The sequence below is a fragment of the Netta rufina genome, assembly GCF_964035555.1.
Source record: "Netta rufina genome assembly, chromosome: 4".
Lineage (NCBI taxonomy): Eukaryota > Metazoa > Chordata > Aves > Anseriformes > Anatidae > Netta > Netta rufina.
In genome coordinates this window covers 65,364,040-65,380,388 of record NC_140127.1, presented here as the reverse complement: position 1 = coordinate 65,380,388, position 16,349 = coordinate 65,364,040, and the positions used below count along the sequence as shown (strand labels likewise).

General features: G+C 48.3%; 1 protein-coding gene across 1 annotated transcript in view; it reads right to left on the bottom strand.

Moving 5' to 3' along the window:
* The window catches only part of SORCS2 (sortilin related VPS10 domain containing receptor 2), a gene marked incomplete at both ends in the record, with an annotated part of 543,493 nt that extends 534,152 nt beyond the window's left edge, over positions 1 to 9,341 (bottom strand). Inside the window, one exon of the mRNA XM_084286795.1 lies at positions 8,985 to 9,341. Coding sequence (XP_084142921.1) covers positions 8,985 to 9,341 — 357 coding nt within the window. The remainder of the gene's footprint in view (positions 1 to 8,984) is intronic.
* Between the last annotated feature and the right edge of the window lie 7,008 nt (positions 9,342 to 16,349).

Genomic DNA, 16,349 nt, shown 5'->3' with positions numbered 1-16,349 from the left:
TCAACGGTGCCCCATAAAGTGCTGAGAAAGAAGAGTGGGATCACCCTAAAAAACAGATGAGAACTTGGATACATCAACACCAACCTGCTGTGGCCTGGGATGCTGGGGTTCAGTTAAGACCCATCGAGGTTAGGCTCGATGTATGAGGCACAGGGTATGTGTGCACTGTGTCCCGATGGGTCCCCGATGACCCTTGAACATAACTGATGTGTGATGGTATCTCTGCACCAAGGAATCAACCTGTCCCTGGCATCTCTTTGGTTTAGTTTGTTTTATTTCTAGTTTGGTGCCTCATTCATGGAGCCCACCAAGAAAAAGAGCTGCCTGGACAAAAGGGGTTCAGGAGTTCCCCCAGGGAATTATTTTCTTACCTCCACCTATGCTAGTGCTGATCCCTACTTATGCTGAACCCTCAACACAATACCTAAGAGCACAAAAGGAAAAACCAAGAACAAAATATTCAGTTTTCCATAAATGTTAGATTTAACAAGTACTGCTGCAGATTTAGATGCCTTGCACTCACAGGCAGTTTCAATCCTCTGAAAAGAGCAAGTTACAAGGTATTTTCCAGTAGCAAACACAGGGAAAATATCTTATTGAACTTAGACCCAGGAGGATTTCATGGCAACCTACCATCCCTTGATACAATTGTGTTTCCAATGAAGAAACAACTATTTCTTCAGATTCAGTCACATTTAACATTGTGAAACACTGCCCAAAGCTCAAAGAGGGATTCCAACACGCTCCTGTAACCTCCCAGCTCCAGCCCCTTGGGCATCTGCCTTGCAGTGACAGCTGCTCTTGGAGGCAGGCGTGGAAATACATTAACCATAAATAGGTTGTTCTTCAGTACCCAAGAAAAGCAACTTTTCTCCAGCCTGGCTCAGTTTGGGAGGCTCAGTGAGGCACTGCTACAATTTCCAGGTGGCAGAGCTCAATCCTCAGCCAGCACTGGCATTATTTGCTGGTATCACAGAGGCACCTAAATGCTACCGACTCGGAGCAGAGCCCCGGTGCAGCACAGCTCGCTCGTGCGTGTGCTGGGGGAAGACTGCTCTTTCCCTTGGGGCACTGACAGTCTGGGAGCAGAGAAGAGACAGCAACAGTAATAAAAAATGTGTTTTCACAGACTGCAGCTTGCCATCTGCTAAAAGTGAACGTGCTGGCCAGTAAACAGGGGCTCACTGCTCAGAAGGAACGAGGACGCATCCTGGTAGCTGGGGCTTGCAAATCCGCTGCTGCCACACCGCTCCCTGATGAGCTTCCAGGCACCGTGGAAGAGAGAAATTTCATGAAGCAAACGGGGAAAGGCTAAACATTAATTGCAACTACTCCATCTACTAGTACAAACTTTTAACAGTGTTACTGCAGAGAAACCACAGCAATTAGATGTTGCCTAATGACCACATTGTTTGAGTGGTTTTATGACTTACCGCTTAAAAACAAACAAAACCCTACTTGCTGTCCTACAATGTTCTTTTTAGAGCACACAGATTATCACAGGGACATTGGAGAGACTAGAGGGAACCCAGAAATGAACAACCATCCCTGGGTGCATGTACATTGGTAAGAACATGCCCGTCAAACACGCGGCAGGTGAATACAGCTCCATAGAGATACTGTCCTATTCGGATGGCGCGATTAAAGAGCTAGCAGAAGTGAGTTGGGAAGAAAGAAAATTTAAAAGGCTAAAATAGAAGTTATTCAGAGAAATAATAACTAGTCTGCAAAAGCAGAAAGGTACAAACAGTGAGCAAGAAGCAGAGTTATTTCAGTATACCGGTAAATGAGGGGAGGGAACCAGTTAAATACAGGTTAAATTGCACTGGAAATGTTTGCAGTCAGACACTCTGAAGTCTATTCAATGGTCTGACCACTGAAGTACCAAAGTCTAGGCATTTAAATTAAACTGGGCTACACATTAAATCAAATCCTGATCAAATCCTGATGAAAATGAACACCGGAACAAGCAGGACCGACAAGGAGTGCCTTTTCTTCTCCAGCCTGTACTGCGAAGTGGCCAAAGCAGCCAAGAAACCACACATCATCTTCTATCATCCTGCCTCTTTTAGGTGTTTGGGTGGTAAACAGTACTTTCATATCAAAGTGCCTGGTTTATCAAGAAGGACAGCAATCCTCGATCCTAGGGAAGTACCACCATTGTCACATCACAGGTAGGAAACTGAGGCACAAAATGACCTATGTGCCACAAACGGTATTTCAGAGGAAACTGGTGAAGAGTAAAGTTCCTCAATACTCCTGTCCAGCTGCAATTTAACCCAAAAGTTGTTCACTGGGCACCTCGTGTTCTACCTCCAGCCCAGCCTCACACTTCCCCTGACCTATCTCTGTATCAGGGCAGTGGGGCTCACCAAGCATCACCGCAGGTTGCAAGAAGAGCAGCGTCAGAGCATCTCTCTTCTTTGCACACCAGCTTCACCCAGGGCTGACAAAATCCAGTAGGATCCATAAACGTGGCGCTTCTCCGCTTACCCAAGCCAGCGAGTCCAACAGAAGCGGTGCTGCACACGCACAACACGGGATATGGTGCATGGAACAACTCCCTTTGAAACGCAGCTTCTTGGAGGGAAATATCAGGCCTTGCTCCAAACACTGCTTATGTATGAGTATTCCACGTCGTTAGAAAAAAATACCTAGCTGCAGGAGCAGCCCTTGGACTAAAACAGACCTTTGTGTGATCTCTGTCAATGAACATCCTTTAAGCACACAGTTCTGTTTCTCAAGGATGGACGTAGGTAAAACTGCAAGCACAGACTCTTCAAAGCTGTGACTGCATTTTCGCACTGGGGTTGAGCAATGCCTGCCACACCAGAGCCTGAGTCCGTAACTCAAACTCTACCAGCCGTGCAGAAGGAACTGCAGCAGCCACAACCATCAGTTATTCAGGTTAGGGATAACTTTAACCAAATCCTGTGTTTCACCTAAGTCAGTCACCCAGACCCCTCTAAAATAAGCAGAGAGAGATAGGTGCACATTCTCCTGGGACAACTCACCCCATCTTCCTCAGGCATGTACATTACAATTATCATCAACAAGATCAGCCCAAGGACCATCTCTGCCTCCTTCCCACTGCAGAAGCCCAAGCTTAGATGTGCAGGCTGAGGTTGGGCATGACAAAGGATCTCATCCATTACTTCTTTCAAGCATTTTTGTCATCGGCGATTCATCAGGGCTTTAAGTTATTATTGCTGGGGCAAGGGGCTGGGGATGGGAATGGTTGGTAAAGAATGTGAGGCTACGAGAATAAAAATGCCGAAGGAATGTTGCAGGTCATCAAGTTTTGTCCTGAGCTACTGCAAGCAGCCATGTATTGCAGACTACTTCCAATCTATACTTTCAGCTTTTGTATACTTGGATTTCTGCTTCCAGGAACGAGAGGGATCCCACCTGTGTTGTGCTGCACCTTGTGCCAGCACCCCTTGGTCTTAACGGACACAACCACGGAATGTTTTATTTGGGCATACAAAGGGCTTGGCATGAAACAACTCCACAATCTGGGCAGTTTCATGCTTTTAATTCATAAATCTGTACACACCTGCAACATGAAGTTCCCCCTGTGATACGTGACCCTGCTACCAAAAGCAAACACGTATTTAATGGTTGTTATTAAGCCAGATTTGGCTCATCGTGCACTTGTAATATATCATCAGCATCAGAAATATGGTTTCAATCTTGTGTGTGCCCGTGGTGTTTACTGCTAAATTTCCCTCCCGGATCCAAACTCTGGGAGCACCCCCCAACATCTGCACAGCAGTGCCTGCTCACGCTAAGGCTGCTTGTAGCTTGCTCCTAGGCAAAGCGGGTAACACCAGTTAAACCAGCAAAACCAGCTAAAACCAGCTAAGACTGCAGGTGTGGAGGGGTGCTCCCAGAGGAGGACTCTGAGGCATGTTTAAAACAGGAGGTTTGTAATTAAATTATGTATCAATTCTCCGTGTCTACCCAGGGGACAAGAGGTGCTCCCTCTTTTCATCAGGTGGAATTTGCTGAAATGTGAGAGAGCTCAGCAGGCAGCGACACGAGCAGCAGGCTGTAGGGCTGCAAGAGGGGGAAAACGGAGGCTGAGAGAAACAAATAAATGAAGCTAGCCACAAAATTCACACCATGATGAAATATATATATGATGTTAAACTCCTCATTTCCTTCAGTCAGCTTAAAATCAGTTGGCTTCCAGTGAGGGATTCCGCTCTGCCATTCAAATATGATTACTGGGTTTGGTTTCTGTGCTTTTTATCATGCCATCATCTCAAGGAATTAAAAAAAAAAAAAATCCTCCCTGTGGAAAATCTGCCTTCCACTTGATGATATATCTGCCATTTATCAAAGGTCTGAGCCATCGGGATTTTTGACCCCGTGCTCCTTTTAGTTCCTTAAAAGTAGCCTCGCTACTCTTGAGGAACAGCACCAAAACCTTGCCACAAATGGGCTTTTGCCCAGTTTGGGTAGATAATTACATTTACCGTTACAGATAGTGCAATGGTAATATTGAAGTCAATGGTTTTTATAGATACCCTCAGCTCAATTTATTGCAAACTGAACAAAACAGAAAACCAATTAAATAAAATATCTTGCAGAAGAATACATTTAGTGATCACTCAACCCTACCAATGATATACAGTGAAACTGTATTACAAAGAATAATATTTTTTAAATTAAAGAAATATTTGATGTCTGGGCATCAAATACAAAGAAGTCTGGACCAGCTGAAGTTTGCATGTAACAATTTCTGTGGATGTGCAATAAATCTTCCCCTCTGGTAAGCTGCTGCTAAATATTGAGTCTTGAAAAGGTTGTGTGCATTTGTATGTTTATTTCCCACAACAAAGAGCTACTCATTTAGGAGAGATCATGACATCAACTTGCTGGACAAATAAGTGCCTGCATGGGACTTTATATTGCGACAGCAAACAAAACGAGGGAATACTGGCACCGTGAAGCTGCAGCCTCAGAACTAATTGGCCGACATCCTGTTCACGGCACTTTAGCAGCCTGAACAGAGCATGCAGAGCATCCTAGGAACCAAAATCTACTGTGAATACGAGTCTCGTTCTTCCCCTATTTCTGTTCTGGCTTTGATTATTTTTTTTAATCAATTGGTATTAATGCACAATGGGAGTTCTCCAGGAGGGTCAAAAAAAACACAGTTTTGCAAAGCAAGTTGTTCACCCAGCACAAAAACAAACAAAAAAAAGCTTCTGGGATGACTGTAAGGTTTCCTAAAGAAAATGCTAAAAGTTTCGTCTATCAAGTGCCTGTCTTCCCTAAATCCAAGTGGGCAGTGTACTTTGAGTAAAGCCAGGAGCACACATACTCGATTTAACGCAGTAAGAGGCTGCTCTGTAAGCGTGCACAGCTCCCCGTTCCTCACCAGTTCACAAACATCAGTCACGAGCCCTGACCTGAGCGTGTGCCACACCACCCACCTGCCACGTCTATCTTCAGCTTATGATTATTGACGACGAGAAAGGGAATCAGTTCCACTTGTGTGAACCTTTGCTTGAAAGTAACAGCGCACAACAGATTCCTGTGGACGTAGGGACAGAGAACAGCAGCGCTAATTGTAGGAACTCACCAAGATACACCCTTGGTGTTAAAGGACTGGGTCTGCAAGGCGTGCATCACTAGTGGCAGTTTTAGTTATGCAGCCCACTGTCAAGAAAGGTCAGGGAGAGGCTTACCCTGTACGGAATCCATAAATAATTTATTATCAGACTGCAAAATAAAAGCAATGTGGACAGAAAACAGGAAGCAATTAGCATAGCTCCCCACGCAGCTCTCTGGTGACAAAGCCAGGGAGCACACCGCGATCTTCCCAGTTACTCAAGCTCACTTTGCCATCAGCTCAACCATGTACTCTGCTGTGCTATCAAACCCAGCAATTTCCCTAATTCACAAAATGAGTGGCGTTATGAGAGGACATCAGGCTTCTACGCTACAGAAAAGAAGGGGGAGGAGAGAGGAACAATTTAATGTATAGCCTCCCTTGTTTCTTTCAAGGCATCACATGCAACCCAAAATCACATGCTCCTGTTATGGAAGCGCAGGAGGACTTACAAGACGTACATATATTTTTTAAAAGCTCCATGTGCACATCAGCCTAACCTCTGCCCCCCTCAAAGTTATTTATTTGCCCTCGATCCACACTTGAGGTGCTCCCGATGCACTATTTGTGCAGGTGATCATTCCCCAGAGAAGCAGCTGCCCCCTCAGCTTTTACGGTTATTTGTCTCCCCATCACGGAGCTCAAAGGAATAATCCCACTGCGTATTTCTTCTTCATTTATTTCACTAGGTGAGGTGTTTAAAAGGATATACGGTCATCTGGAGCTCATCACTGTCAAATTTTCAGCCACGCAGCTGTAAAGGGGAAAGGAACTAATTTAGCTCCATGGTTTACAAAGTGCTGAGTACCTCCAACGAGGTGCCAAATGTCTGTGGTGACACTTGAAGATTGCTTAGTGCCGCACGAGGTTCACGGGGCCTGATCCAGCCCTTGGTTATGAACGACGGTCCTTCCATCGACAGCAGCACGCCTGGGACGGAACAGCACTTCACTTTTCAAGCCTGTACCTCCACGGCAAGGGGAGCTCTCCTAGGCTTGAGACTTACAAGATAAGGTGCCAGGCTCAAGAAGAGATGGATATTAGCATTGCTACTTCCAAACACCCAACCCAGGGCAAAATAAACAAACAAACATTCACTATTACCTTAAATACGTTTTGGATTGGGTATTTAGTTTCAAACGTGTTAATCTCACATACACAGAGGCAGCAGGATTCCTTCCGAACCCCATAAGCCCATCCTGCTTCCATTGGGCTTCATTCGCTTCTTCTGTTTTCTTTCCAAGGAGGAAAAAAAAAAAAACAATCTCTTTACAAATCATTTTTCTCAGGAAGCCTTTGTTAAAATCAGCTCTTCTACTGGAAACGTGCAATAAAACAAAGCTAACAAGAACAGAAGGCACAAAAAGAATTGCTGACAGCCAGCCTTTAAAACACCCAGTGCAAAAAGTCTGCCTGCTCTGCCTGGGCTAGGACAGCAAAGCTTTTCATTCCCAGGTCACTCCTTCAAACCCAGTCTTGCTTGGCAGTAATCACCTGATGGCAGGCACGGCAAGCAGCACACTTTTTAAGTAACTCTGCAAAAAGCATTTCTTATTGAACGTGTAAATACCGCCGAGAATATCTGCAGGCATTCAGGACGAGAGTGCCGCCCGGCAGTGCTGAATTAGTAGATAGCAAACAAGCAAACAAAAAAGAGCTAACAAGTTGCATCAAAGACCACACTTCTTTCATTTCTTCTGACAGTTGCCATTTATCTTTGCTCTCAAGCAGCCTACTTCATACTACGCTAGCAAGTGAACTGTAGCACACTGTGAAAAACTCATAACGTTTTAGCAACACAAGCCTTCGCTGCAGCATCTGGTATTAAATCTTTGCATGGAGGTGAGGAGAGACCACCAGCCAGAAAGGTGGATTAGCGAGGCTCTGCTGTATTCATTTCAGAGTGCCGAGCGCTTTGCATGAAGGCGGTATCTTGCCTTTTATGTCAAAAAACGAACTTCTGCCAACTTTTGGTTACTGAATTCTTCAAGGAGGCAACCCTAGCAGCCTGCAAGCACCGTCCCCAGGCAGGGAACGGCAGCAGCCTACCGGGGAGGAAGGGCAGAGTCACAAGAGCTGGTGCCGCTGGTTTGCAACGCGTTCTGTGAACAGAAAATGGCCATCCTCCATCCTCTCACCCTTCCTTCCCGAGCAAACGAGAAACCGGCTCTGAAAGCGCCAAGCTTTGCGGTGTTGCCTCCACCTCTGGCACACGAAAACGCGTGATGCCACAAGAGCAGCCGGCGTGCTCCGGGGAACCGCTGCTTCCCCACCCGCCGAGCCGCGGCCGCCACACATCCCGGGTGGATCCCCAACCAGACAGGTGGAAAACAGGACCCGGCCCCCCACGGGAAGGATGACAGCTCGCGGATTTGCGAGCACCACAACAGCAGCGCTCTGAACCGAGCCAAGTTTAAGTAAACTTTATGCTAAACTCACAAAGTTCAAGCAGGGGAGGAGCTCGACTGAACCGCAGTAAAAACACCCGAGGGGTTTCCCGAAACGCTAAAATCCTCTAGGGGAAAGTTGATCTCGAGCCTTCCTACCATTTCCCTGCCTGGGAAGTTGTGCGGGCAGCGCAAGGTGCCGGGGATCGCCTGCCTGGGACGCGCACGGGGACGAGCTGCCGCCTGCGTGCGGGAGAAGCCACGGGCAGCAAAGCCAAGCCCTGAGACCGCCCGTGCAAACACGCAGCCATCGGGGTCGGCACACGAAGAGGGGAGGGCTGGAGGCAAACGAAACCGGGCTCGCCACGAAACTTCGGGGCTCGAAGCGCTCCGGGTGAAGAGCAGCGGGACGCTGGGAGCGCTGGTGCTGCGGGGCGAGCCCCGCTCCGGGCGCTGGGGTCTCGGGCATCGCCGGGACTGGGACACAACCGGGAGGGTGCCGGGGGGCGAGGAGGGGGGAGCTGGTCGGGGAGAAGCCCCCGGGGAGCGGCAGGCAGCATCCCGTGGGTGTCCCGAGGGGATGAAGGAGCCGAGGGGGCGCCGCGAGGTAACCGTGCAGACCTTAGAGAAGGAGATCCCTGCAGGGGTCCCCTCCCCGCGGAGGGCAGCGCCTCTCCTTCAGCCGGGGGTGCGCGCCTCGCCGCTCCGGGACCGAGCCTTCCTCCTCCTCATCCTCCTCTTCCTCGCCGTCAGCCACCCTCCTCCCCGCGGCACCCTGCCCCTCCGCTTTCCAAACTTTCCAAACTTTCGGGAAGCGGCACCTCGCCGCCCGTCGGGGCGCTGCTCGCCCGCGGGGATCCCACGGGCCACCGGGCACGGGGCGAGACGAGCCCGGCGGAGCGCCGGCACCCCCGGCGGCCGGCACGGAGCCCCCCTCCCAGGCTCCCTTTTGGTTTTTCCCCCCCGGTACTCACGCTGCTGTTCTCTCCCGTCCAGTGCACCATCGCCTGGTTGTGAGCCGCGTCCCCTTTGAGCACGAAGGAGGTGCTGAGCAGGGCCACCCGCTCCCGGCCGCCAGCCGGGGGAGATGCTCTCCCGGAGCGGCCGCCCCCCGCCGCCTCCCCGGCCGTGCTCCGCCGCCCCCCGGCCGTGCTCCGCGCCCCCCGGGCGGCCGCTGCGGGACCGGGGGGGCCGCAGGGCTCGGCGCAGCGCAGAGCGGCGGCGGAGCCCAGCAGCAGAAGCAGCAGCAGCAGCAGCGGAGGAGGAGGCAGGCGGGAGGCCACGGCGGTGGCGGTGGCTGCGAGGGACACGCGTGGCCCGCCGTGCGCCATGGTGGCTCTCCGGAGTGGCAGTGACAGGCGGGGAGGTGGCGGCGAGGGAGACACCGCCGCGGAGGGCGGGGGCTGGGGAGGGTCGGAGCCGGAGCCGGAGCGGGGCTGAGCGCCCGGCCGGGGCGGCGCCGCCATCTGCTGGCCCGCAGCGAAACGCCGGCACCGGGGGAGAGCCCGGGGCGGCCCCGCCGGGACCGGGGGAGGCGCGGGAGGGGGCGCACGGGGAGCCCCCAGGGGTGGATGCTCCGCGGGGCACGCGTGGGGGCGCGCACAGGGTGGGGGCAGAGGGTCAGGGAGAGGGTCACCCAGCGGGTCGCCCACTGGGTCACCAGCCAGGTCACCCACCGGGTCACACTTAGGGACAGCGACCAGGTCACCCAGCGGGTCACTCATGGGGTCATCCTCGAGGTCACCCGCAGTGCTACACGCTGGTCACCTCCGTGGCCACACATCGGGTCACCCCCAGGGCCACCCAGCAGGTTACCCATGGGACCACCCAGCAAGTCAACCACCGGGTCATGCTCTGGGTCACCCACGGTGCTGCACACTAGGTCACCTACCTGGTCACCCACCAGGTCACCCACCAGGTCACACTCCGGGTCACCCACAGGACTACACATTGGGTCACACCCTGGGTCACACTCTGGGTCACCGACCAGGTCACACTCGGGGACAGCAACCAGGTCACCCAGGGGGCCGCAGCCACATGCTCCCAGCCGCCCGTACCCCAATGGGGACACACTTTGGGCTGCTGGTTCTGACCGTGCTCCTGCAGCCCCGCTGCAGCACCGGCTGCCTGCGGGCTGTCCCGTGGCGCTGCAGGGAAAGACAGAGCCAGAGCGCCCCCAGCCACCCTCACGCAGCCCCTCGGTGTGGACGTGCTACCTGCTGACTGTGGAGCGGGCAAGCCTGGCCTCTCGCAGCACGGGGTTTGGCCGTGAGGCCCGGAGAGGTGCAGCGGAAAAGCCAGAAGGGCTCTGTCAGAAGCTGGAAGCAGAGGAATGAATGAAGCAGTTGCAAAATTGCAATTTTTGCAATTAAGATAAGGAACACTTTGGCGGAGAGCAGGAACGCATCCCTTCTTCTGCCCCACAGCTCCTAGCAGGCAGCAGGCTCATCACCAGCATTTCCCAGGGACGCTCGCTCATCCAGCACTGCCTGCTTCAGGGACCTGGGATTTACAGGCATGAGGTGTAACTGTGAACAAATTCATGCTGGGGAAGCTTTCTGGTGCTGTGACAAGGGACAAGGTGGAATTAGCAGCAAATTCAGGCTGGCAGGGACCTCTGGAGGGTCTGACCTGCCATGCAGCCCAGCACCAGCCCTGATGCTGGATCCAGCTTTAGGGTAAGGTGGGATTGCTCAGCCCCAATGTCCCAGCCAATGTCTGAAAGGCCAGCAAGGGAAGTAAGGATGGCAGCTACCGGTCGGCGCGTTAGGTGACACATAACAGCAGAGGTCAGGGCTGGGCAAAACCAAGGTGAGGGGAGTCAGTCAAACAGTTTTGGTTGTAATCTTCCCTTACCCTAATGGCCTACAGAATTCAGATTACAAAGGCATTTCTTGGAGGATGAGTAGAAAAAATAGTATCCACTGGTATAACCATACCACTTACAGGGCTGGGATTTCTACCACAGTGACCTAGAGTACCCTGCTCATCCCTGTAAAAATACAACTCATAGTCCCAAGCACAGCCCCCCAGCCTCAAAGCAGCCCTCCTCCTCCTCCTCGCTCCTCCACCGATTCTGAGTTAAGGGAATAAGGAGCCTGCACTCGGGGACCCCAGCAGCAGCGCTGCTGACCCTGTCACCAGGCCACAGGCAGGCCCACGTCACCAGAAGCTGCCTCTGGGGCCCTTTAGGAGGCTGCATATTAAATTCATTCCTCAAACACTTTGTGTCTTGTATATAAAGCAGACTGATCGTTAAGAAAAAAAATAATAAAAATCTTGATTTCTGGAGACAACATTGGAGCAGCAGGGAAGAGAGGAGATGATAACATCCTTAAAAGGCCTCTGTGGCTGTAGGAAGCCATGTAATGAAGTTAAAGACAAGTGTGAGACAAGAACGACCCTTGCATGCAGTTTCCTCATGTTACCTTATTCCTCTAAACCACCAACCTTTGTAAGAGGAGAAGCACCTGGCCTCAGTGGACAGAAAGTCAGCTTTCCAGGCAAAACCCCTTGGCTCTTGCAAACTGGCATCAGTGACAGGAGGTGGTAAAACACTTGTTTGAATTTTTACTGTGTGGACGTGTTGTTTAAGGGTGCAGCAATTAGGCAGTGATCCAGAAGCTCCCAGAAAACACACAAGTGACAGTGGGAAGTCATTCCTGCTGGGCACTGCTTGTGTATCGACCATATCACCTTCCATCTTGCACTTCAACCTCTAAAGGGAAAAAAAAAAATAAGGAAACACTGCCCAACCGCAGTCATATTAACCAATACAAAGGGTGATTTCTCAATTATTGAGTAATTTTCATCCTGGCATGACAGCCATCCAGCACTCCCAGATGTCTCCTATGAAATTGTGAAGATTGCTCAACATTTGTATAATAACCTAAAAATACACTGAGTAGAAGGAAAGGCCTGAGCCCCTGCAGATTTAAACTTGCAGACAAGAACCAGTGCTTCAGCTGAATGCCACATTCAGCTGAAGTTGGGCTGTGCTTGCCCATTTTGCATTCACCTCAGTGTTGGACAGACAGGGCTCCCAGTGAGCAGCAGGGAAGAGAGGAGAAGATAACACCCAAGTTCCCAAGGGGCCAGCTCCTTACACCTGGCAGGAACCAACGTTTCCAAAATGAAACTGAAAAGCAAAACCTAAAAACAATCAGTTGCTCTAGAACTAATGACTCCTGGTTTCCTCCAGCTTTGTGCATCGTGGGTAACTGCAAGGTCTGCAGACGTTTTCCCCCATCAGACTGTCTTTCACATAAATCTCAGAGGATCATAACGAATCCACCAGTGAAGTCCTCCCTGTCTGCCCCGAAATTTTCCCTTCATAGCACTTGCCGTTTATTTCCGTGACCTCCCCCTTTTGCCAATTTAGTTGGAATCGAGAAGGGTTGAGAAGATGCTGACCGAGGTGGATGGAGAGAAAGTGATCGTCTGACTGCTCCCTGACAACACAGAACATATTATGAAGATACCTGCACCATCTGTGTCTATGCAGCACGTTCTCAGGATAAGTACAGAAAAAACTTCAGCCACTAGGTAAAAGGCTTTTACCCGTCCACTTCAATGGCTTTAAAGCCATTTTTACAGCAGCCAGATTAATGCACACTCACAGAACCTTCCAATCTAATAAATAATGCACATTTAATATATCCGTAATTCACAATAACACAGTGCTGTAACTCTAGGCTAGGGATACGGCAGCAACAATACCGGTTGCCCTATATCACTGCTGTGTGCACAAAATATGAGTATGGCTCAAAATACAAGTATCTACCAGAATGGGAGAGAAGTCTAAGAGCTTGCAGCAAAACTGAAAAAGAAGTTTCTCCCATGAATTTCTTTCAAAGTCCTGTAACTAAATCACCTCTCACCATTTATTCTTTCAGTCCATGTTTAAGGATTCCTAAAACAAAAAGGCTTTCCTAAATTTCTGCCACCTTTTATCTCTCCCATAAACTCTGGCCCAGCAAATACACTCAGACACACAAGAAGAAAAATAACCTAGTATCAGACACCTCTGAGCTCCTCTAGTCCCAGAATGGAAATAGAAAAAGCTTGAAAAAGAGTTAGTGCCTTGTAAATCCAAGACAAGTTTCTTCCTGTTAATGGCAGAATTATTACTGCTATACTAATAAAGTCTGCTCACATTTTTATTGACTGTCAGATCAGATTAAGATTAAGAAGGCTTCAGTTAACCGCTTGATTTTTAGCAGGTTCATTTCTGATCAGACACGGAGAAGCATTACAGAAAGTCGCCAGTCTGCTTGGGCCGAAACCAAGACGCAACACTAATACTCCTCCTGTTATCGGCTGCAAGAAGAACTCTTGCAAATAAAAATATCGATAAATTTGTTCTATATTTCAAGCTCACAGGCTTCTTAGCACAGTAGAGCAAGATGACCACAGAGGCACAATGCTGTAGAAAGTCACAAGAGAATCACCCATGCAAGCATGCTCTTTATGGATCGTTTACCTAATTAAAGGTCGATTTAAATTAATGTATCAAGATACGCTTAGGACACTTTTATTATATAGATGAGATACAAAATGATTGCCATTTACATCGTGTTTATGTTAACGCCATCGTTCAGCACCCAGTGACCTGCAGGGTTTCCGACAAACTGCTCACGCGTGAGAGCGCCATCATCTCACACGGGTTGTGTCAAAGCAGCCTGCTTGCTCCCACCACCTTGCCAGCCAACAAATTAATAAATGGCAAAGCTTTACTGCCTTGTAACCCAATTAACAAAAAACAAATGCTTCCTTCTCTATTATATGTAAATTACTACGCATATTGCCGTACCCTAATTGCCCTAATGCCAAACAGCAGTTTTCATTTAGCATGGCCTCTCAGGATCCAAAATAATTTCTGTTTGTATTGTTACAATTACGAAAATAAATAAATAAATAGAATAGAATAGTGCTCTTTCTAGATTCAAAAAAATCTAGGTGTCTTTCCTAGCACTTTTCCCAACAATGGCTCCATTTGGCAGAGTGAAAAACCCAAGCTGCTGTCAGGCTGATTTGTTCGCATCCACTCATTGCTGTGTTGCCCTCAGCTGCTAGCTCGGATGCCCACAGAAGAAAACCTAATTAATAGCAAGAAATACTCATCACAAGAAAAAAAAAAAAAAAAAAAAAAAAAAAAAACAAAAAAACTTTACTTCTGTGGGCAGTTCTGAAGTTAAAAAATAAAAAATAATGTGAGTGGCTGCATTTGTTCTGTGAGGATCTGACTAAGCTATAAAGTACACTCCCAATTATCCTATTCACATTTGAATGATATAAACCAGAGAAAATTTCAGTATAATGTGTTATCTGTGAGTATTACTGAGTGCTGTGTTCAAGTCTGAGCGTGCTGACATATGCACATGAGAAAAAACTTGGAAGAGCTGCATGGGATTTGGGGGAAAGCTAACTAGCTTTTCATTTTAGCAGCATTAAACTGCCAGGCAGTGTGCATGCCGAAAAACGGACACAACCAGCCGCCTTTATAAGGGCTGGTAGCCCGTCAACAAGAAGTCAGTGAGGCAGAAGAGGAACCTAATTCTTTGAGCATCTTCAGCTCTCATCTAGTTCAATTAAAGTAACTGGTATTTAGTATGAACAGCTCAGCACCTTGCAGGATTTTCCCTAACAAGTAGGTAAAAAACGCACACTGTAATTGTCTCTAGCTCATAAACTGAAGTTGTCAAATTTCCATCACTTACAAAACAGACTAAGAATGAACACAAGCTGCCTTGAGCCCCTAAAAATCTTTTTTTTTTTTTTTTTTTTCAAAGCAACCAACCTAACCTGCATCAATTTGTTATGCCACAGACCCTGAAGTAGTGGTTTAGTCTGAACTGAAAACACGGTGAAAAATGCCCTGTGGTACCTGTTGTAAGATTATCTGTCTGCAGCCTTTGTAATTTCTCACTGACAATTAACGAGGAGAGGTCTCAAAACATGAGAGGGTCGGATTCATTGTCTATACCTTAAGAGTTCACAACAGAACAAGCAGAGCTTTTTCTTTCATGTGTGGGAATTTTCTCATGGAATAGCTCCGCAATCATTGTGCTCTTTCATTCCCAAGATTTCATGAAGCTAATTTGAGAAAACATGGAAAGCTGGAAAAAAAAATGGAGTAGTTAGGTAAGAAAACTGTGTTGTGAAGGAGGTAACACTCAGGTTTACGTTCAGCTTCATGTACATACAGATACACAATTCCTTTTGTCTTGAAAGTACTGTTAGCGCCTTACCAACCACTTACATGCTCTTCAAATCTACAGGATTTTTACCTGTGTCAACTGCTGATATGGCTGCATTTCTGAGTAAATGATATCAGAAAAAGGAATAAACATTAAACCCAATCAAAACCAATCCGTTCTGAGTCAGTCTTATGGTCTTTGGCAAAAGACCCCGAAGACACCACTGTTCTAACAGGAGATCTTCCCAGCCCTTACCTGTTCCATGTCCTGGCCTAGCACAATCCTCTCAGGGTCTTCGTGGAAATGGGAGCAGGCTCCAACCCATGGGTAAGAGGCTTGGACCCCCAGAGCAAATCCCAAATGTTGTCAGCAAGCAGGCTTCAGTTGGTGTGGGACTGGGTGCTGACCACGTGCCTGCTGGATGCAGGGAAGGCTTTCGCTCCAAGTTTTCCAGGCAGGTTGCTAATTTTCGTCTCGTGTCTGAGGTCTCCAGATGCTAGCAGTGGCTGGTTCAAGGCCAAACCAGCAAGAAGGGGTTTTTGTGTAAGACGTTTTCAGCTAGAATATCACAGAAGTCCACACTACCTTCAATCCATGAGATAGATTCACTTATAGCAGTAACAACCTTCAGGAGCAGCTGGTTTAAATAATGACCACAGAAGTACGCTCATTTTGTTTAGGTGGTACTTTTTTCTGAGATCGATTATTCTTTTCTATGTGTTTGTTTTTTTTTTTTCCTCATTTGTTTGTGTTCTCCATTTGTGTGGTCTAGGGAAATGGATAAAGATGGATCTTTTATTTTCCCAATGAAAAAACAAGTAACTGGAAGCAACGTAGCACTGCAGAAATGTGTATTGTTAGATGCCAGACACCCTGACTATCACACGTTATGGAGAAGACCATTTTCCAAAAAAGCCATATGGGTAAGAGTAAAAATTAAAGTAATAGAAACATAAAAGACAACTGGCGCCTCTCCTACAAGCTATTTTTCCTGAAAAATGGAACAGCTGAAGGCAGATGTTTTGCATAAGCAAAAGGCTGGGGGGCTTTGGAATCATGAGCTGGAGAAATACAAAGAACTTCACATTTTCCAAGGCTCCCCTTATCAAATCGATTTCTATATTTAAACGTTGCTTTCCT